This window comes from Copadichromis virginalis, linkage group LG17, assembly GCF_057382275.1.
Source record: "Copadichromis virginalis isolate Kocher_CV1m ecotype Utaka linkage group LG17, C_Virginalis_male_GT1.1, whole genome shotgun sequence".
Lineage (NCBI taxonomy): Eukaryota > Metazoa > Chordata > Actinopteri > Cichliformes > Cichlidae > Copadichromis > Copadichromis virginalis.
The window spans coordinates 5,538,365-5,560,152 of record NC_140634.1 but is presented as its reverse complement, the minus strand read 5'-3'; the positions used below and the strand labels follow the sequence as shown (position 1 = coordinate 5,560,152).

The following is a 21,788-nucleotide window of genomic DNA, read 5'->3' as shown; positions in this document are numbered from 1 at the left end:
ATATGAGTATATCTGAATTTAATTATTTTATTTTTAAGTATACAGTTTTGAAAAAAGTAAACACATCGGCAAAGATATTAGAATGTCATCACCATGTAAATATTACATTATTAGTACATTATTAGTACATTATTAGTACATTATAGTACGTGGATTGCACCCATTGAGCACTTAAGTGATAGCTGAAACTAATAAGATATTTGTATAACCAATATTGTGCAAAAAAAGTGGACAAACTTGATCGGGAAATTACACACTTAAAAATCGTAGATAAAAGAAGCTTAAAATATTTTAATAAGCTTTAAAGTTCTTAAAGGTTTTAAAAGGATTTTTTGTTGGTCTAGACAAGCTCCACTTTTAACTATCTACTTCTGCGGTTTGGCAGCTGGGTGTCTCAGTGCTCACCAACCCAGTGTGCATCGTCACACCTCGCTAACATCACCTCAGTCTGTTAGCCTAACATTTACATTTACATCAGTTGAGAACACACAACTACCATCATTTTAATCCACTCAGCTAAACATGTTCAGCAAACAGGAGCTCAGAGGTTGCTGTTAGACTACATCCCTGTCCTCTCTGGTGGATCTAAACTAGAAGAATACTTGATTTCTAAATAAACAACTACATACATACATCCCTGTGGATTCATATATGTTGAACTGGCTGATTTATGAAGCTGTTAAAAACTACATACTCGTTTGACACCCCCTAAAATCATAGTAATGGCTTTTGTGCCTTGACCCTTGAGCAGCTGTGATTCCCCCCCTCCCTTTTTTTCAGGATCGTTTTTCACACCTTTTGTAAAAGCTTCCTTTTTATCTGGTGCCATCAAGAGGCCAGCATTCTTTCAACCAATACTTTTAATTTATTTCTTCAAATACTAAAAGTTCTTGATTTTATGCTGTTCACCAGCAGTTGTTGTTGCATGTCTGCACGGACATTGTTAGCACTGCTGTGTCTGTGCAAACCATCTTATTGTCGATACTAGCTTATATTGTTTCCCAGCCTTCCCTTATCCATGATCTAGCCCGGAAAGACTTTCTTAGTAAACATGGTCCATGGGAAAAAATATAGTTAGAGGAGTTTTGATGGGATCTACAAAGTTTACTCTCCCACAGCTGTGAGAGCCGTCATTACTCATGATCATGATTCAGATAAGCAGTTAGAAAAATGAATGAATGGATGTATGAAAATAAATGGGTTTGCCACAAACACAAACTGAATTCTGGTATGGGCTGATGTTTGCACGTATGCACTCTTTATGCTTTCTACCCTTGAACAATATGTTTAGGCCTGTGACATCACAGTCTAATGTAGTAATGAACTTCGCTCTTCAAATGCAGGTATCTTCTGTTGGTATTTAGGTGAAGCTGAAATGTCTAAGATTCTTGTGCGTTACATATCAGTGCATCTACAGAGCTGTGCATATATTAAGTATTGGTGGTTTCATGGATACCAGTATTGTGGTCGATGACATTCTTGAGAATGGAGTCCATGAATGCTTTGAGTGCTAATGGATCTTCGCTGCACTCATTGGTCGGGCTAAATATTGATCAGGAATCCACTATTGAAAGCACTCAGTAGTTTACATTAAGCTGAAATAGCAGCTAATCAGGGAGATTCTGGTGTTGAATTTCCAGTTAGTTTGCTCTCATTGGTGGAATCTGATAAACTGAAAAGTTTTCTCAAATTGATCCCAAATGAGTGTTCAGGGAAAACAGCGTTATATGACTGTGATCTTCAAAATGCTCTAAATAAAATGCAATGATAGCACGAACCAAACATTTAAAATAGCTTTAATTATTAGACACACTCGTATAATTTACATACTTCATGATATATATCGCCCACATCAATGAACATAATCTGTTAATTTTTGAACATTTTGACTTTACAAGGAAAAAAAGACAAACATTTTTTCTAGAAGGCATATTGCATAACAAAATAAAGCTTAACTTTATTGATTCAGCTGAACTGCAGTCAGTCTCTCTGGCCTTTGTCTTTTAATCCTCTAGATTTTGTTTAGCTTAAGTCAGGTTTTGGACCTGGGTCAGCACCCAGCATGCACCCAGTAGGGTTTGATTCAGTTCTCTTGCATTTACTTTGAACATTCTGAGATGTGAACAAATACACAGAAACATGAGACTAAAATATAAAAGAACCTTAAAAGAAGGAAATGCTGTCAGCTATCTAGAGACCCATATCAGTCCCAGGATAAATTGTGCTTGGGTGTTGTGTATGCATAAGAGGAAGGAAGAAAACAGCAAGACTCTGGGAGTGGAAGCTTCCTTTTAGCTGCACGCTGTGCACTCGGCTCACTGTTTATCCGCTGACTCTGCCTCCAGAGAGACACACCAGTTTGCCTTCTCACTTTTCAAAAATGGGTAAAAAATGGCAGAAAAAGGCCTCTTGGGCGAATTTTAGGTGGCTGAAAGAGAGGATAGCTGAGCTTTATACCAAGGGTGAAGCAGGAAATGTCAAAAAAACAGAAATGAGCAATTTCCTCTGCAGCATTCCCCCCAAAATGCAGAATTCGTATCATTTTTAAAGTAATAGAAGAGCAATGAATGGGTGATACTGAATTTTATTTTTGCCTCTTGAGGACACTAAAAGTTCTGTTCTCTGCTTTAAAAAATGGACTTTGGGGCTTTGATGTGGTTATCACTGGGAAGTACAGATCACAATTTTTAGATACAGTGAGAAAGATCTGTGTTTTGCATTTCATGTGTTTAACATACATAGGGGGCTGTCTACAACGATTACATGTGTCACATGTAATCTGTCACTGGTACTCGACAGACTGGATTAAAAATGAGTTCTAAAACAGAATCACTTAAAAAGTATCATATTTTTAAAAGTCTTTTACATTGTTACTAACTACATTTGATACTTTTTTTATGAACTGACCTTACGTATAATGGTCAAATAATTTGGATGTCTGCTGTCTGCATTTATCACAGATTTTATCTCACCTGCTTTCATTTAGACTGTACTGCTATGCTGTTACTGGCACTGCAGTAAACATTGTTTTATGTAGCCACTAGAGCTCAAGCCTGCTTGGCCTCATTGTCATGGCAACCATGTTCGTGTGGGTATCCGCTCGTCTATGTAATCACACTGTTTGTCTTGCACCCAGAATAGCCAGAGGAGGTATTCTGAAGCCAAAAGCACCTGAAGCCAATGCAAACACGTTGCGCACCGGCCATCTGATAAATCTTGGACACAGAGAGAGCAGAAGAGAAGGATTTACGATCTGCCCAGTGATGTTCACCTTCATACCCTATGAAAAATTCTAGAAAGAAAGAGGACATTTCTCTCATTCTAGATTAAAAGTATTTTTCACAAGATTTTCAGAACTTAGTAACACTTCCATTGTTGCTAATGCACACAGCCGTTATCATCTCACTTTAAAAAACAGTCAGATCACAAGCAGTTCCCCCTGGCACCTAAACTGTCAACACTCTCTGCCAAGGAGAGGTTTAAAACATCGTCCATTTTCCAAATGTTCCAACTGTGCCCAGTGAAAACACATTAAACCATTAGAGGACAGAGTATAACTTCAGAAAGACACACTATAGCTTCATATAATGTGTTTTACAGGCTCATTCCCTGAACTAAACGTAGTTTTTTTTCCCCATATGCCTCCGCTAATTTGGAAAAAAAACCACAAACTGGCGGATCAGACATTTTTTTGGCATGTTGCATAGCTTTACAGCCAGCACATGTTAAAAAGGGAAATGGTTTCAAATGACTTCATGTCTATACTGTAGTCGGAGGATATACCATGGCTGAAGTAACTATCCTGGGATGGAGAGATGCTCTGCTTGGCTTTAGGGATAAAAAAGATGGGATTTTTAACATCTTCACAGTCAGTTCAAGGTTGAGCTTCATCTCACTTTTCCTCCCTAGTCTCGAGGACTAGCCTACAGTCACTGCGTCTGTGGTGCCGGCTGTATGGTGCTGTCTTCGGTGAGAAGGCATTGTGTGCGCATGATGTGTGTTGGCACTGACTGAACATTTCCATGAAACCAGTGTGGTGGTGGAAAGTAGGACGAAAAGAAAAGCAGGAGGAGAGAGGAAACACTTCAGTGGCTAAAACAAATGGAGCTGTTGAGTTTAAGAACATGATTAAATTAGGATGGAGGGAATTGACGCCAAGTCATCACATTCTCTTTTCTAATAGTACACTTGGGAGAATTTTGTATCCAAAATTTGAGCCAGATAGGCTATTTTATCACATATCATTTCATTAATCTAGAATGTCTTTTCTAAATTATGTCAACGAAAATAGAGCTTTTACCAGAAAGCGAACTTGTCCTATCTAGCTAAAGTGACACTGACTGGCAGCAGGTTACGTACAAAAGCTCAGGTCACAACTTGCACGTTTACTCTTTATTATTATCCTATGACAGTTAGTCATGAAATTTTGCCTCCAGCATCTACAGCCAATATTATCCAAGGCCTCAGTAACACAGGCCTACAGACCACTTGCTGACAACCAAGAAAAATGGGTGTTTCATAGTAACATTTATTGCTAAATTGCACTTACGCAGGTCTAGAGCCTGGCTAGCTCCTCGGGTCATCGGAATATAATGTCTATAGCCTGACTGTTTGACAAATGGTTGCTTGATGTTGCTTTTAAATTGATTGCAAAGAGACACATGCTGCTGCATTTAAAACCTTGCGATTACTTTGGTCACATGCAGACCGCCATGGTTACCTCTAATTTGCATGTGAAATGCCAACTTGTCTGCAAACACTTGCTGCTTGCTGAGCAGTACTGAACAGTGCGACACACAAAATACTGTTCACCTCCAAAGTAAAACCAGTCTGTGTCTTCCATACAAACCATGGACAACTGCAGGAGCCTGCTAACTACCAGAGGAATTGCAAGGAGCTGGAGGCTTGAGGCCTGTGCAACTGAGCCTTTATGTAGCTTCCTGTGTGCATTTTTAAACTCCTCCTTACTTGATATTTTTTCCAAAATAAATAAGTCATAGTGTTATGGTCAGTGCAGAAAAATTTTATAGCTAGCAATAGTGAAATGAGAAGCTAACTCTCGTGTATCTGAGCCCCAAACTGCATATGTGGCATGTGAAAATAGAATCTGTGACCATTCAGATACAAAATGGCTGCATGAATAGTCATCTGGTTGTTTCAAAGAAAAATGAAATGTTATGTTGTTATGGAACCAAGATGACTGAAATGTGCAGAAAGTATGAAAAATGCCCATTTGTGTTGGAACCAGTATCAAAGCTCATATTTTATCAACACTCATATTTAATAGTTTCAAACACTTCCAGGCACTGAAAGAAACTGGACAGATTATGTAATATGTTCCCCTCCATTTACCACATGTGTTGCACCATCCCTGCACCATTAACATGAATAACTGCAGACTGGTGAGTGATGTAGTTACATTGTGATGAGTAAGCTGAAAAAATCTGCGATCCTTTGGGATTCATCTATTCTTATTCATACCTGGGAGGCCGGCTGTGTCTTTCTCTCGCACATGCACATAAAAAAACGGAACAACAATTCCTTCATTAGTAGCACTGTCATCTATTGAAGATCAGACAGTATTATTAAATTTCAGTTGCTGAGAAGAGGCTGCTTATGTAAGCCAGCAGACAGCCTTCAGGAAATATTGTTTTTCTTCACTGATTGTGTTCAGTCTTCCGCGTACTGCTCACAAATCAACCAATAAAGATGTCAGCACAGGGCAAGCAATATCCACCCAGCCAGCATAACACATTTACCAGTCGATACTGAATAGCACACAGACTTTTGGTCTAGCTATTTGTACACGCAAGCAAAGCCCACGGAGAGGCAAAACTAATAAAAGATTATCATCACAACAGTGCAGTCATCTCAGGGAACAAACAGGCATATGTAGTTAAGGTTTACACCAATCAGGCACAACATTTGCTTTAAAGAAAACTAATACAGGTTAGCGTAATTGTCAAAACAGAAGAAAGATTTTCATCCAAAGTCAAGATTTGCCTATAACCAGTCACAACTAGTAACCAGTGCACTGGTAGCTGTACTACAACTCAGTGACTATACAATCGTGCACATGTTTGGTAACGCACTGAAGGGATTAGCTTCACAAAGACACAAATGCTATCACTGGCACTTTTTTTGTTTTTTAATGTGTTAAACTTTTATCTCAGTGCTTCGTCTTCTATTGCAAGTTTGACATATTTTCTAGTGCTGATCAGGAAAGTGTTTGGGGATAAACAGTTGGGGAGAAAATCACATTGTTTCTCTATTTTTTTGTTGAAACAATAAGGCGGTCATTAACCACTGGAAGAGTAGTGATATATTATCAATAAACAAGGATCAATATAGCAATCTTTATTTAGGATTTCAATGAGAGGTTGATTTTACACTATTACTGCTCAACACGTTCTCACTCCCAAAGCGTAACACTAGGTGACAAATCGTCAGTATATTATGCTTTCGGCTGCCCAACACGTCCCTATATTATGAGTTTGGAAAACATGAGAACTGTCTGGAATGACTCTACATATGTATGTTTAATTTGTTTAAATCGCACAATCTGGCGCGTAGCTTAGAAACGCGGAAGGTCACCTTTCGCGTTTCCATGGAACGCCTCGGGACGTGACAAATCGTTAGTATATTATGCGTCGGGAGTGACTCTACTACTATCTTATATGCAGTACACTGGGGTTCATAAAAGCTGTTGTTTGTGGAGTGCGGTAGTCATTCCCAACCTCAGGGTCAGGCCCCTTCAAATGGGCCCTGAGGTAAATTTGAAGAGCTCAGAAGAAACAAAAGAGTTAAATACACAAAACATTTGGTTATTTCTCATCACACATTTGCTTTTGATTTGTGAAATACACACAATATGGGCAAAAGTACCGGTCCACCCACACATTACACCAACAGGAGCTGCTCAGCCATTGAAATGATGCCATGAAGCTCCTGGCACACAGATGTTGTGCTGATGTTAATATCACAGGAGGTTTGAAAGTCTGCAACTGCTGAGTCAGATGAGCATTGGTGACTTTTATACCAGGTGCACTTTTAGCAGTTGGTAACTTTATGTGGTCTACCACTTTGAGGCTGTGTTGCTGTGGTTCCCAAACACTTTCGTGTTACAACCTGACGTATTGCAACAGTGGTACAGCGGTATCCTGTTACAGTACCATGCTTGAATTCCTTAGAACAACTCACTCTTTCACAAATGTTTGTAAAGGAAGACTGCATGGTTAGGTGCTTGATGTTATAGAGTTAGAACAATGAAACTAAAAACACCTGAAGGATTAAGGGACTCTGTGGCCCGATACGTTTGTCTATATATATTGCATTAAATCTTCTGCTCTAATACCTCTACAAACTAGTCCAGGAGTACATTTTTTATCGTCTGGCACAGCTACATTTACCTTATTACCCAGAAACTATCACCATAACTGAATAATTTTTCATTTGAAGAGGATAAAAGATAAAAAGTTGGGAATTACTTTCATACAGAATCCACAAAATGTTAAATTGATTATACAAAGTAACTAATAATAACTAGTTTTTGTAAAGGTTCAGAATTAATATATTGGTGGCAATATTGTTCCTAGATTATTTTTTAAAAAGTCAAAGTCAAGGCAAAGTTTCAATTTTGACTTGCCGATAAAGTATGTGTCAAACCATCTGAAGTCATGTTTCAGCTCTCTGGCAGATCGTCTCACTGTGCTTTATTTTTCAGGAAAACAAAATAACGTAAAAGAAAAGAAACTGAAATAATATCAGGGATTGTTAAAAAGACCCTGAGGAAAATCTGTGACACAGGATTTTAAAGTTGATTTTGTGAGGCACCCCTGTTTGGCTATATATGGTCCAAAATCCCTTAATACTGACATCAATGTTTTATAGGAAGTTAGTGCAGTTACAGGAAGGAACAAAAGAAGAAACAGGTAATTGTCTCTCATACCCAGTGTCTTTCACCGGGGAAAGCCCCATTATGTGCCTTTCACAACATCAGTGCACTCTTCTTTTAATCTTCAGTGATCTGGGTTTTGATGTTGCAGAAGGAGTGTTCAATAGTGGCTTTAGTCCCTCTCTGTGATTATTCTTCTTACAAAAACGTCACATCTTCTTGCGACTGCACCCAGCGCCAGTGGGCGTCGTACTCCAGATGCATTTTGCCATTCATTTTGCACGTGTCCAAGTCAATCTTTCCATTTTTGTAAGGTTTAACTTTGGGGCTCTGGCTGGTTGCCAGTTTCTCACTGAGACAGGTGCGGGTCGGGCTGCCTCTTTGTGTGGTTGATTTCTCCAGGACACCATTAGCTTTAAGGCCTTGCGTTGGAGTACTGACCTTAAACATGGGGCTTCCCTTATCTGTCTCTGCAGTCTTGGTCCAGATAGGAGCACCTTGCTTGAGGCCCTCAGACTTGGCTTGTGGACAGCTGCCAGGAGCTGCTGGCTTCCCACTTTCAGTTCCTCCAGTTCCCTTCCCAATGGCAACATTCCCAGGTCCACCTTTCACTTCTGGAATAATTCCAACCCCAGTACCATTCTCACTTCCCACAGCACTAGACCCAGACTTCAGGCCTAACACGGGCCCTGACACCGCTGCAGTGGCTGTGGCCACGGAGCCTCCCACCATGCGGCCCCCAGCAGTAGCCTCTGAAACTAGAGGTGTGGTGGAGCAGATGACGGATTCGGAGCTGGAAGGGCAGTACTCATCCATGTCGTCTGCCAGCGTGTCCAGGTAGCTGCCAATGGAGATGTTGTCTAGCTTGTCATTGGGGTCCTGCAAGCTGCTCCAGGAGCCTCTCCAAGAGGTGTCGGGTCCCTCCCCCAGGCTGTACTGGCTGCTGGTGAGGCTGCTGCAGCGGCTGGTCAGTGTGCTGCGCTCCTCAAACAGCCATTTCACTGCTTCGATGCCCTCGTGCACCGCCAGCAGCTGTTGCAGGATCTTAACGTCCACCGAGCGCAAGTGAGCCTGCGGACACAAAAAAGGAGATATTCTAAATTTACAATAATGATGCATGCTTACTTTCACAGTGGTCATGTTTTGATAGTGTGCAATGTGCAACAAAAGAGAAATCTAAACAGATGTTGAACCTAGGAGACCGCACATATTTATGTAAAGCTGTCAGCTTTGGCTCTAGGGACAAGTGCAAACACCGTTATAATGCTATTAAACTATTCCAGATTACCCTAATTGGAAGAAACTAATAACAGAAACTGCCTGGAGTCCACAATACTAAAAATGGGAAACAAACAAAGTAAAGGTGGAGGGGAAACAAGGTTACAGATGGATATTACAAGGGAATGTGACTGAAGCTGAGTTTGTAGGAGAAGCTAGTGAGAGATGGAAATTTGATACAGTGGAAAGTAAGACGCATTAGTAAAGAAAGTCGAGAAAAAGACTTTTTTTCCTTTTCAGCTGACTTTTAAATGCTGTAAATGGTGCAAAGGATTCAAAAGTTAATCTACAACTTCTGTCATAAATAAATAAAGCAATAATTGCTTCAGCGGGCCTCTAGCAGCCATGGGTATCTTCAAATACAATATGTGTGTGGGAGGATAAGAAAGCTAAATGGTGACTTAGAAGGAGAAAGATGGCTGCAGTCATGGAAAATTCTTCCCTAGAATACATTTGCAGAAGTTCTCAAAGCAAAGTGCAGAGAACAGAGGTGATATATAGCAACAACATTCAAAGCTCTGACCACTGAGATCACCTCGACTTTGAGCCTTTGATTTCAAAGTATTCTTCAGTTTCCTCCTTATGTATCACTTTCTGCTGGTCTATTACTGTGCCCCGGGAGGCTGGCTGTATCCCTTTTTGGGAATCATTAAAATTTGTGGTAATTTATACATATTTGTGTATTTCATCTCAGATAATTTTGGGTCAGACAGACAAAATATACAAGTATAGTTTTACAGTCTTTTTATATTTTATTTTACTACATCGCACTGTGAAAAGTGAAAGTCCTGCAAGTGTAACATTATGTATATTCCAGCGCTAACACAGCATTGGGATAATAAAGTGTTGAGTAAGTTTAACACCCCAAAAAACTCCGAGCAGAGGCCTCAGGCCACTAAGATCTTTCTGACCTTTTGGAGTTTAAGTGTAACAGTTTAATTGATCCTTATAAATCAATAAATCAGTCTGATGGAATGAATTGATTGATCCAACCTACTAAGTTACTCATGTTTATCAGTTCTGATGAAAACACTGGCAGAAGAATTAAGAAAGCTGCTCTATGGGGTGTTTAAAAGCCTGACGTTCTTCCATCCAGATGGAAAATGGTGCACGTGAGCATGAATTAATATGTCTCATACTTCGTTTCTATGCATAGGTAGTGGCTGACCTTTGGATAAGCCATTCACTGTTTAAGACCACACCACAGGCTGCTTGGTATAAAAAAAGGAAAGAAAGAAAAAGCTATGGCAAATTCAATCCACTGATGTTGAGTGGTTTTCCTCCATCTTCCTCAGTATCAAACCAGCAGGAAGCTGATCGACATCAGTGGTTTCTAAACTGGGTATTAAGAAAAGATCATTTCTGCCCCGTTTTTTCCTCTAAGACTGCTGAATACTTTGACCTCTTGAATCTTTCTAAAAGTGTGGTTTGACTCAGCTGCAGGAGGGAGAGGTAGGGCAGGATGGTTCAGGGAGCAGAGTCAGGGTGGGTTGATTGGCACAGCTGTCACATACTGGCTCATCAGTCTCTCCTTCTTATGCCGTAACATGCTCGAACCTTGGGCTGCACCACAGGCCAACCACAGAGTCCGGCTCTGTGCATCATGATTAAAAAAACGTAACCAACAATTGTCAAACTCATCAATGGGAAGCAGCAGTTTTAATCACTGCATGCTCAAAGTTGGTTGGTGCCCATCACCTAAAGAATACTAACTTTCTCTTTGAGCTTACCACATTTGCTCAAAAACCTTTTACTTAGTCTGTGCCGTGAAAGATTGAAATGGCTCACGTGACTTGTAGAACATAACCACAGCATGACTAAACCATAACCAGACCTTATCCAGAGTGTAATTTTAACTGTGGAGAAAACACACAAGATTGAACTTATGGGAACCAGCTTTTTTGTTGATTATCACAAGTAAACACAGGCAACACACTTCAGAAGAAAAAAAATGTGGATATGAGATGAAATAGAAGGGTTTCATTTTACTTTCTTTACTGGAGGAGAATTGAGCTGTGTGGTCAATGTTCTGGTAAATGCTGAAGCCAAAGTCAGTGGTTATGCTAAATTACACAGGCAGACACAGCTCTAATACACACACACACATATATATATATATGTATATACAGCTTTTTGTTCATGAATATGTGGGTATGAACCCACCGGCATCCTGGCACACACAAGTTTTGGGGTGGGGCTCAAGGCTTGAGGTTTTTGGCTGGCAGAGACCGAGTGCTTAATGAGGGTGGCAATAAAAGTAGCTCCGTGCCTGTCAGCGCTGAGGTGGCACAATGCTAACAAAGCTATGAGCTCCACCAGTCTATGAACACTTTGCTGCAGAACTACACTGACTTTAACTGTTGCTGTCGCAACAGGTCATTTTTTTTTCTGCAATATTAATTTGGGTAACTTGGGTGGTTGGTTAGAGATGATATTTTTATACTGTGTATTAACCAAATTCACCAATGCATGAAATTAAAACAAGTTATACACCAGAGATGCATTTGAGTATGTAATTTTACACAAGCAGAGGGACCATCTGTGAGTGGCCTTGCTGCCACACCTTAGCTTTTTGGGGGGATAATAATTCTTCTGTAAGGCTACTGCCTCTGAAATACAACTAGATATATGGCATTTGCTCTTAACACAATATCTCAGAAAGTGTTAGTGGAAAATCTTCAATAAAAATGTAAAAGAAATCATCTTTGTCATCTCAACTCTGCATGCCTTCTTTACTGAGGTCACAAAATAGATTAGTTGCCTACAAATCAACATATTAAAATATGCAAAGTTTTTTCGTAATGAAATTTAAACAATGACAGCCACGTGTTCCAGCTTTTTGCTAAAAGTGAAATCCATCATGTTTGTGTCAGCTGTTTCCTGCTTTGTTTGCTCTGCTGCTCTTCAAGTGGGACTTGTTTCAATCCCCACTATATTCATTACTTTGAGACTGATTTGAAGCATTTAATTACACAACAAAGTCAAGCGTGCACATCAAAGAAAGGATGAAAAAGGTCGAAGTGGGGCCAACAAAGTTTAATGTGAATGGGACTAAGCAGCCTTAAGGATTTAATATCATTAATCATGTTTTTTGCATTTCCTGAAACATCGGTACATCGCCAAACACACTCCTGCTTCCTTACTCAGCATGAAGCCATGCACCAGCTGGCAGACCCACAGGTTTCTGGAAAGCTAATTTTCCTGCCTTTTATATTATCAAATAAGACAAGTACCTGCACTCTGCAAACAAGTCAAACTCGTTGTTTCATATTAAAAGATTTCTGGTGCAGAAGAAAGACTTCATTTGTTTTGGATCCCTGCTAAAATCTTTGTAATATTTATCCGCCTCAGGAAATATTTATTACTGTGTAATGAAAGCACAAAAAGTACTGCTTCATAAAGTGTCAAAATATACGTCATAATAACATCATTAGGTATCTTTATCTTTAGCTCTCCACATTAACAGTGAAATAAATAACTTGAAGACGTGTTTCTGGTATCTGATCAGTTAATTAACAAAAAAAAACAAAAAACACAACACAGACAAACCAACAGTGTAAATGAGTACTTGTGGTCTTAAAATGTGCAAATACTGTAGCTGGAGCACACGGTGCCCACAGTGGGACGTGAGGAAAATCTTTTAGCTCTAAGAATATCAACAGAAGAAGACGACTGATGGCAACACTTGAGTGATCTCATCTGAGGGAATTTAATTGTTGAAGGGTTTCCTTCTCTAACGTTGCTTTGATCCCTTTCAGAGTCAACAGAACAAATGGAGAACCGCAATGTGCCCCGAAATGCTTTCAGCGTTCTGAACCTTACAACGAGAACACGTTATAATTGTTGGACAATTTACTACTCTAGATATTCACCTTTTTGACTTTTTTTTTCCTTCAGTACTTTTATGGACACCATTTTCTGTCAAGCTGTGGGGATGAGAGTGTTGAGCACGCGTAGTGATTAATACGCAGAGACCCTTGCAGAGACCCTCTAGTCTCCTCTAGTCTTCTTCCTGTTCTCTTTCAGACATGATGATTGAGTTGGCATTTCATGTTATGTTGATTTTGTTTGTGCACATATGTATGTGTGTGAATAAATGAATGTATATGTGTATTTATTTGTTTTTTTGCTTTACATGTCCGAAATTAAAGTTTATCATCATCATCATCCTGTAGATTGTGATAGGGTATGATCCATGACGCACACTGTCCCATGTGGCTTCCTATCATCTCACAGCAACCTAACAGATTGCTGAATTACTGCCAGCTGGAATACCAGCAACATAAACACAGTCACTGCTCTCTCTCTCTCTTTCGTATCCCCTGGTGCCCGTGTCTGCTGTTTCACCTTCCCAATCTAACTCGGGCCCTCAGACATACTGCGTCCTTGCAGAGACCCTCTAGTCTCCATTAGGCAGCAGAAGGTCAGCCCTGGCCCTCCATAACTCGCCAGCTGCTCCATCTGTCTGCATTCATGTCTGAATGCCATTCTTACTGTTCCTTTTCTTCTTTCTTACTACAGGACAGAATGCTGAATGGCAACATGCGAGATTTCACCGTAAGCACAAGTAAAGCCAAGTGAAGATCACTGTCTTATGAAATAGCAACGCAAACTACAAAGAAATGCAGAATTTTGGCCCTCATGGAGCATAATATGCAAGTCAATGGATACAAAGAGGAGCAGAGGCTCATTCTTCAAAGCTGATGTAGCCCTTTCTCTGTTTGTCCATCTACTTCCTGCAAACATTACTGTCTAAACCTGCTGTCACATAAGAAGAAATGAAGCCTGGACAGAAGACCTACCAGGCTCTCTGATATTATGGTTACAAGCAACAAAATGAGATGGAGAGAAAACAGGAAACAAAATTGTGGTGGAGGAATAAAAGAGCTGCAGGTCACTCAGGAATAATTGAATTTAACAAAACCCTGTACTGACTGTGACATCAGTGACAGCATAGCCAGTAGCCAGTTAGAGAAAGAAGCCTGAGATTAAACAGACTGGATTTTGATTCCCTACAGCTCAGCTCTGCACGGAGAGCTGACTTTGCACTGACATTCATCTGCCCAGAGGTGGAAGACAGAGAGAGGCTGACATGGGAAAGCTAAAGTGAATAAAAAAGGAGGAGTTAGCAAAAAGTAAGGACATACCTCGAGCAACAGCATAACATTTGCCCTTTGGTAGCTTAAAATACAGATGCTGATCATTAATAAAATGCACAAAGCAGCTTATATATAAAAGGCCCTTCAGTGTGTGTGTCTGTGTGTGTGTGTGTGTGTAAGGCTTAGTGCCAGTCTTCTCTGGCTTTAAAGGAGTGTCTCTATCCAGTAAATCTGTTTAGATCAGTGAAGTGGAGAGTGGAGATTGCTGGAGACGAATGCGAAAGACAGATGCTTTCAAACTGCTCCCGCAGAGATGAACAGCAGCACTAAAATCATTCACAGCAACATTTATCTGCCTTCAGCTCTTTCCCCACCAAATCAAGTCATGAGCCGAGCCGGCGACAAACGTGTTCTGCAAACACATGAACACATTTGTCTGGAAGCAGTTACATAACACATTACTCTGCTAGAGTCAGTAATCACACTACAGCTACAGTATAATAAATCATTTAGAGCAGCTGCATCGAATATCTGATGAATTCTTTGTTCGTTTTTTTGTAGTATTACAGTTTTCTTGAACAAATATAGTAACTGCCAACTCAGGTTCACTTGTGTGATGACTTGCATTATTTTCAGATTTCTTAATTGTTAAACTGTATTGTTTTTAGGTTTTGAACTAGCTGGGTATCATTTGGGCAAAGAAACGTGTCCGTATCTTTCGCTTTCCTGAATAATGATCCTACGTCACTGTTTGGTGACTCTAAGCTGGCTGTCTTAAAAGTCTCTGATGATCCATGTCTATCATCCAAGTAACAGGAAATAGGATGTTAATGACCATAACAATTTTAAAGGCTAATTTTAAAGATCTGTAGTTTCGTTTTGATTTATATTTTGTACTTTAGGCCAATCGAATCAGTGTGTTTTTCTGGACTTGAGAGTTATGCAACATGTTTGTTTAAATCAAAGACGTACTGTATTAGAAATGTAACATGACTTCTTGTTTTTCCTGCTATTTAACAAGAGTAACACTTCAATACTAGTGGTAACGTACACACACACACACACACACACACACACACACACACACACAAATATGCACAGTGTTGATCTTACACAGGCAGATGCTGCAGCCCACCAATGCCACACAGTGTGGTTATGGATACAAAGTAACAGATGAATGAGGAACAGAAGGGTCCACACAAACACACACTTTCAGAGTGGAAAAAGAAGCAGTTTATAGCCGACTCATTAACATCCCGCCTGTTCGTTTGAGCTTATCAGCATGGCAGAAAATGTTGGGGAAGAAAACAACATGGTGACTTTGCTAGGCTGTGTGCACGACTGTGTGCACGAGAGAGCTCTTCCATTTAGTATCTCCCTGCAGCCTCTGAGCACACACATTAGTACTGCACATCTTACTAAGCAGATTTCAGATGATGCTCCCATCTCTTCTTCTGCACTCTCATTACACAGCACCACTCACACAGATGAAATAACCATGCACACTTGCATGCGCACACACGCACGCGGGCACACACACACACTCACATACTGGAGCAGCCCGGACTGTACTGAAAGTTTCACTCCCTTAGAGTTAGAAAACGGTTCTTCATCACTATCACTTCTCTCTCTGTCCTCCAGCTTCTGCAAAAAAAACTTGATAAATGACTAAAACTACTAACAGTCCAGCATGCTTCTATAGTCTTAACAGATTTCCAGCAAGTCTGGATGCCTTGTGAATACAAATGTGGGCTAAATATGCAATTAGGTTAGGTACTATACAACCTACAACAGCAGCTGAGCTTTCTTCTGTACACACTAACCCACTAACACTCATTTATTCATTTATATTCTGATTTATATCTAAATATTGCCATGTTTACAATACATATATGTATTATGAGAAGAAAAAAAACACCTTAAAACTCAGACTTTTTGCTTTTTAGAGCTAACACATCCATTACTACGGGGTGGCTGTAGCTCAGGTGGCAGTCCTTACGGACTGAGTAAAGCGCTATACAAATGCAGGCCATTTACCATTTACCATTACAATGCGCCTTTCTGGTCACAAAATTACAGACAGGCAAGCTGCAACTACAGAACCCATGTGATGTTCACACTAAACCTCCCGCATATGCGTATTTCCGTTGACATTGTGGTCAACATGTCCAGAGATCAGATATGACTCAGATGTAGGACTACATATGCACTTGGCCCAGATGTGATGTGAAAAAGGGTTTTTTAAGACTTCTGTGGGAAAAAGAGGAAAAAACAATCTGAGTCATTCACACACACCACTTCTGAAAAAATAAAAAAAGGTTTTGTGATCCATCTTCCAATGGATTCACACGAACCTACATCAGTTAGTTCTCAGACCACACCCGTCACCAAAAGCCCTGAACTGATACAACAACCTAAGAGCGAGCGTTTTATTACTCACCAGCTATTTAAGCTAACCTAAGATATACACACACACAGGCTCAAGGAATACGAGCCTAATTCAAACTCAAAGACATGTGGCAGAAAATACTAAACAAATGTGACGATGACAGCCGATCATCTTTCTTTCTGAAAACTTTGTTTACACCAAGCAAGCGAACTTAAGACACATGCTGCCACCATCATGAGTCCTGGAGTGAAATCAGCTTCTATTTCTACCATGCGACCAAACTGCTAATGTGTTTTTGGATGTTTGAATGTAACCAATGTGTTTTGGAGCGACTCTTTCAGAAAACAGCTTGTTTGGTTTGGAAGTTCGGTTGTGGCAGCGCACACGCTCTTGTGTCACAACCACAGATGGGGAGACGGGGTGCATGCCTGCATCTGCCGCAGGAATGTATGACATACATGAACATGGTTGGGGGGGGGGCAACTGTAGAGTGGTGCATTATTGCTACAGACCTCCACTGTTTGACGCGAGGTGGGGTTGATGTAAACAAGAAAACAGAGAAGTACTTGTTGAACGGAAGCTCTGCTGTAGAAGAAATAATCAGTTCTGAAGAAACACAGAGCGGCCTGCTGTGGATAAACGAGGGATGGAATCATTTAATAAGAGAAACTGAAAAACAGTCTTGTTCAGAGGTATGATATGAGTATGTATCACACCAAAATTAAGCCCAGTGGACTGAAGATAGAAATGTATGCAATATGTTAAAAATTACTTTCTATAAATGGTGCAAGCGCAGCTAGACAATAGGAAGAGAGCGCCTTCACCACGGTCCTGTGTGCATTTTTACCTCCACTTATTTCCAAACAAAGTGCAGCTGCTGGCAGAGCGAAGAGTAGCTTGAATTATTGAATGAGTGGATACAAGGGGCCTTCACATTTTATTACTCAAGTCCAGTCAAAGTAAAATTACATCTGTTGCATTTAGTCACAATCAAATTCATCATTAATCATTCATCTTAATAATCGAATGTAGACTCCTGATTTTCTTCTTATACTACTTATTATACTACTTAATAATAAGAGCAATGTTCATATTAAAATTTAGTTTGCACACATGTTAGGGGAGGCTGTAGCTCAGGAGGTAGAGCGGGTCACCTACTGATCGGCAGCTTGGTGGTTCGATCCCTGGCTCCTCCAGTCTGCATGTCAAGTATCCTTGGGCAAAATGCTAACCCCAAGTTGCTCTCCAATGCATCCATCGGAGTGTGAATGTAGTTAGAAAAAGCATTAAGCTTAAAGAAAGTGAATGTGTTGTATAGAGTGCTTTGAGTATAAAAGTGTGATATCAGTCCACAAATTCCAAATTATTTTTGTCATAATCGTACAGCGACAGCAAAGTCAATGTCACATCTTTAATTTTACCTCCTATGGCGATCCTAAGTGAAAACATTACCAAAGAATACAAGAAATGTACAGAAAGACACAGCCAGTGTTGCATTGGGTGTAAACGTAGAATTTAATTATGCTGGATTCAAAATACATTAATACTTCACTGACCTAACTGGCTAATTTTGACATGTTGATAACATAGTAATTATGTTATCTAAGACATTAAAGAGAGATTGATGCTAACATTTAGCTTTCCAAAAGCTGAAACATCCATTGGCAAGTATAATTCTTAAAGCAGGCGTATGTAACGTTTGCTACTCAGTGATAACAGCAGCCCCTGTAGCTTCAACTGGTAATAAAAGGCCTCTGGACTTTGGAGTCTTTTAAGCTCCAGTACTGAATTGTAGTGAAACAAATCATAGCAGCTGCTCGCGCAACGAACAATTCAATTCAGTTTCATTTATATAGTGTCAAATCAAAATACAAGTAACTTCAAGGCACTTTATATTGTGAGGTAAAGACCCCACAATAATTCTCAGAAAACCCCAACAATCAGACGACCCCACTATATGAAAGCAGTTGGAGACTGGAGACAGTGGGAAGGAAAAACTCCCCTTTAAAAGGAAGAAACATCCAGCAGACCAGGCTCACGGAGGGGCACCCATGTGCCGTGAAACACAAAATCGTCATCTTGATATGGAATAGAATTTGTTGGTTTACTCTTCATCCACCTAACTTTAGGAACATTTTAGCCACAAACAGCCATAAGAGAAAAGTTGGCATCTATTGCAAGTTATTAGAATAAAGTAATCCTGCTCTTGCTTTGTGTCTAACCAGCAGCTAAACCACTCGATTTTGTGTCATGTAGGCATAATCTGCCGAGCTCTGCCCTCAGTGTCTCCTTAGAAATGTACTTTCCTGGAAAACTGTATACATTCTCCCAAGTTACATGCAGACTGACACTTTTGAGGGAAGGAGTGGGAACAAATGAGATGCTACTGGTGCTGTTACGAGTCAGCGAACTCAGAAATCATGCTGAGGCTGGTATTATTCCCAACATTAAGGTAAAACACTTACTTATTATAGCTTTAAATGTGTGAGCCCACACAATAATTAAGGAATATCCAAAAAGCTGAGGTTAGTGAGCTTACCGGAGGCCTAACAATTAGCAGGGGCCCTAAAAGCATCCTTAAATCTCACTGTCCTAAAGTATCATTCATCACCAGAGGCACGGGATAAGAAAATTATTTGGCATTTAGCGCTTTCTGAAATACAGATTATATGGTCATTTTAAAGAATGCTGACATTTTGCAGTGAGTCCCACTGTGGGCTCTGAGCGCACAGTGGGAGCAGGAAGGACGACTTGGAGTATAAAACACAGTCATTTATTTTTTCTCAGCTGTCAAGTGGAGCGTTACACTACAGTTTATTGTGTTAGGCTAGTGATCATGTGAACATGACGTGGTTTAGGTTCATCTGGTCAAAATTATACTGTTATACTACTTTATGGATTGTTACTTATACATTCAGTTATTTTAATATAAAGAGTTGAACAGAAAACAAGAACTTAATAAAGAGAAGTAAGGAAATTTTAAAAATGGCATGCTGTATAGTCAGATAACATGTTAAGTACCTCTGTCTCTGGGCTCTCAGGAGTTGTGCAGGCTTCTGTACCTGCACATAATTTCAGATACACCCCAGCAATGACAACCCGATCTGCTGATAAATGTTCAAGTACTCGAAACAAGGCTGTCTGCCGGAGCCGAGCCGGGCTCAGCATTCATCGTCATAATGACAGCTCTGTACCTGGCTGACTTTCGTGAATGACACATCCTGGAAAACAAGAGTCTGCCACGCATCCTGCGGGCACATATATGAGAACTGTGGATTCTTACCATCTCCATCTTCAGTTTTCTTATCTTTTCATCCAAACTCTTCATCCCGGTCTCTTTACCGGTGTCGTGCGCGAGGGCCAGCTTGGCGTCTGCCCGGAGAGAGGACGACTCTTCCCGCATCCACCTGAGCAAACCCTCGGGGGTCTTCCGGCCGATTTTCGCCTCTATGTCTTTGAGGTCTGGGATGCTCTCGCTGACAGTACCTTCGTCCATCGCCATGAGTGTTTTTACACCGATAAGATCCGCAGGACAAAGATTACGTCCTTCGGGTTCCTCGGAGATTGTTCCCTGTCAAGCTGCGAGAGTCACTTCCTATAGGCTTGTATGGCATCCTATGCGACTGCTGCTGAGTTGGACTGCGCCAGGCAAGGAAAACTGTTTGACAGTATCAACACAGCAGTGTGAGCTTATTCCAGCAGTATGATACAGAGAGAAATCCTCGATATGTGGGTTATTTTAACTCAGTCATCATGTTGTGTTAAATTGATGAAGCCTCTGTATCTAAACTGCTGATGGTCATCAAGTGATAGCGGAGGGGGGAAATCCAATTTGTTGCTTTCCCCTCCTTGATTGGTTCCTTTACAGCTGTAAATGCAGTCTGATCTCCGGAGTCCCGAGTCCTGAGCTGCAGCTCGGTGAGGCTGGTGTTTGGGATCTGTACGCTGAGCCACACTGCGCAGATTCCACCTGCATGATGACAGCGATCAGGAACCGCAGAGTGGGAGAGGAGACCCGATAGCGTCAAGTCACCAGCGATAACCCTCGGTAGCTTCCGGGAAAACTTTCAAAATACAATCTGTGTGAAAGCTCTGTACCGGAGAAAACGGTGAACTACCAAAATAAAACGACAAGCACAAAGTAAAACAAAAACAACAAAAAAGTCCTTTTATCCTCCTTTCTGCACAAAGACGTCTGTGCGTTTTATAAGAAGAAGATAAGCTTGTTAATATTGATACTCCAATCAAGTTATATATGTGAACATCAACCAGTTATATGTGTGAGCATCATGGAACAGAAACATAATCTAAACATAGTCATGAAAGGCGACCTTTGGGTGAAGATGTGATGTCTGTATCCATCTGCCTGTTGTCCACATTTATGCAGGCAAAAGGACAAAAGCACAAGATGAAGCTCTTATTTTTGCTTTTGCCTTTTTGTGAAAAACTTGATAGCTTTTCCTCCACGCAAAAATTAAGTGGGCATTAATAAACTATTAAAAAGGACTAATCTAAACATCTGAAATGCCCTAAAAAGACAAAAGCAGTGGGCCACCGACACATTACACTCAGGGAGCTGCTCAGTAATGGAAACGCATGGCATGATGCTCCCAGTGCTTAATTTTGTTTGGAACTCAGCAGTAGTGAGTCAGCAAAGGTTTAGCAACTTTTACAACTGTGAGCGTCGTCGACTCTGCTCCCTTGCTCTACGTGGTCTGCCACTTTATGGTTAAGTTGCTGTGGTTTCTAGATGTCTCCACATTGTAATAATACCACTCAGAGTTGATCATGGATATCTAGGAGGGAAGAAATTTCACAAATGAACTTGTTGTAATGGCAGCATCCCGTTACAGCACCACACTGGAATTCAGTGAGCTCTTTAGAGCGACCCATTCTCTCACAAATGCTTGTAAAGACAGATTGCATGGCTTTCATAAAGCTAAAAACACCTGAATTCAAAGATTAAAAGATGTGGACTCATAGTTTTGTCCATTGTGCACTAAAAAGAAAAGCAAGGCTCTTCTTTGAACACAGCAGGTGATGGTGTGACCATGTATGGAAGGCCCCAAGTGCCAAAATGAATAGAAAATATAATTAATGATGCATTAATTAATTAAAATGGGAGCTA

At 40.4% G+C, this 21,788-nt stretch overlaps 1 protein-coding gene across 1 annotated transcript; it reads right to left on the bottom strand.

Moving 5' to 3' along the window:
- Positions 1-1,780: 1,780 nt before the first annotated feature.
- lurap1 (leucine rich adaptor protein 1) lies at positions 1,781-20,687 on the bottom strand. The gene is made up of 2 exons (XM_085436597.1): positions 19,944-20,687; positions 1,781-8,965 (listed from the first exon to the last, which is right to left on the bottom strand). Exons 1-2 carry the CDS (start codon positions 20,160-20,162, stop codon positions 8,093-8,095), a joined length of 1,092 nt encoding a protein of 363 aa, XP_085292723.1. The 5' UTR covers positions 20,163-20,687; the 3' UTR covers positions 1,781-8,092.
- Between the last annotated feature and the right edge of the window lie 1,101 nt (positions 20,688-21,788).

Bases quoted from the DNA above. Each gene is read 5' to 3' on its own strand.
- lurap1 (XM_085436597.1), bottom strand. From the start codon at position 20,162: ATGGCGATGGACGAAGGTACTGTCAGCGAGAGCATCCCAGACCTCAAA. The intron at 8,966-19,943 runs GTAAGAATCCAC...TTGTGTCCGCAG, and splicing joins GAAAACTGAAGATGGAGATG to GCTCACTTGCGCTCGGTGGA.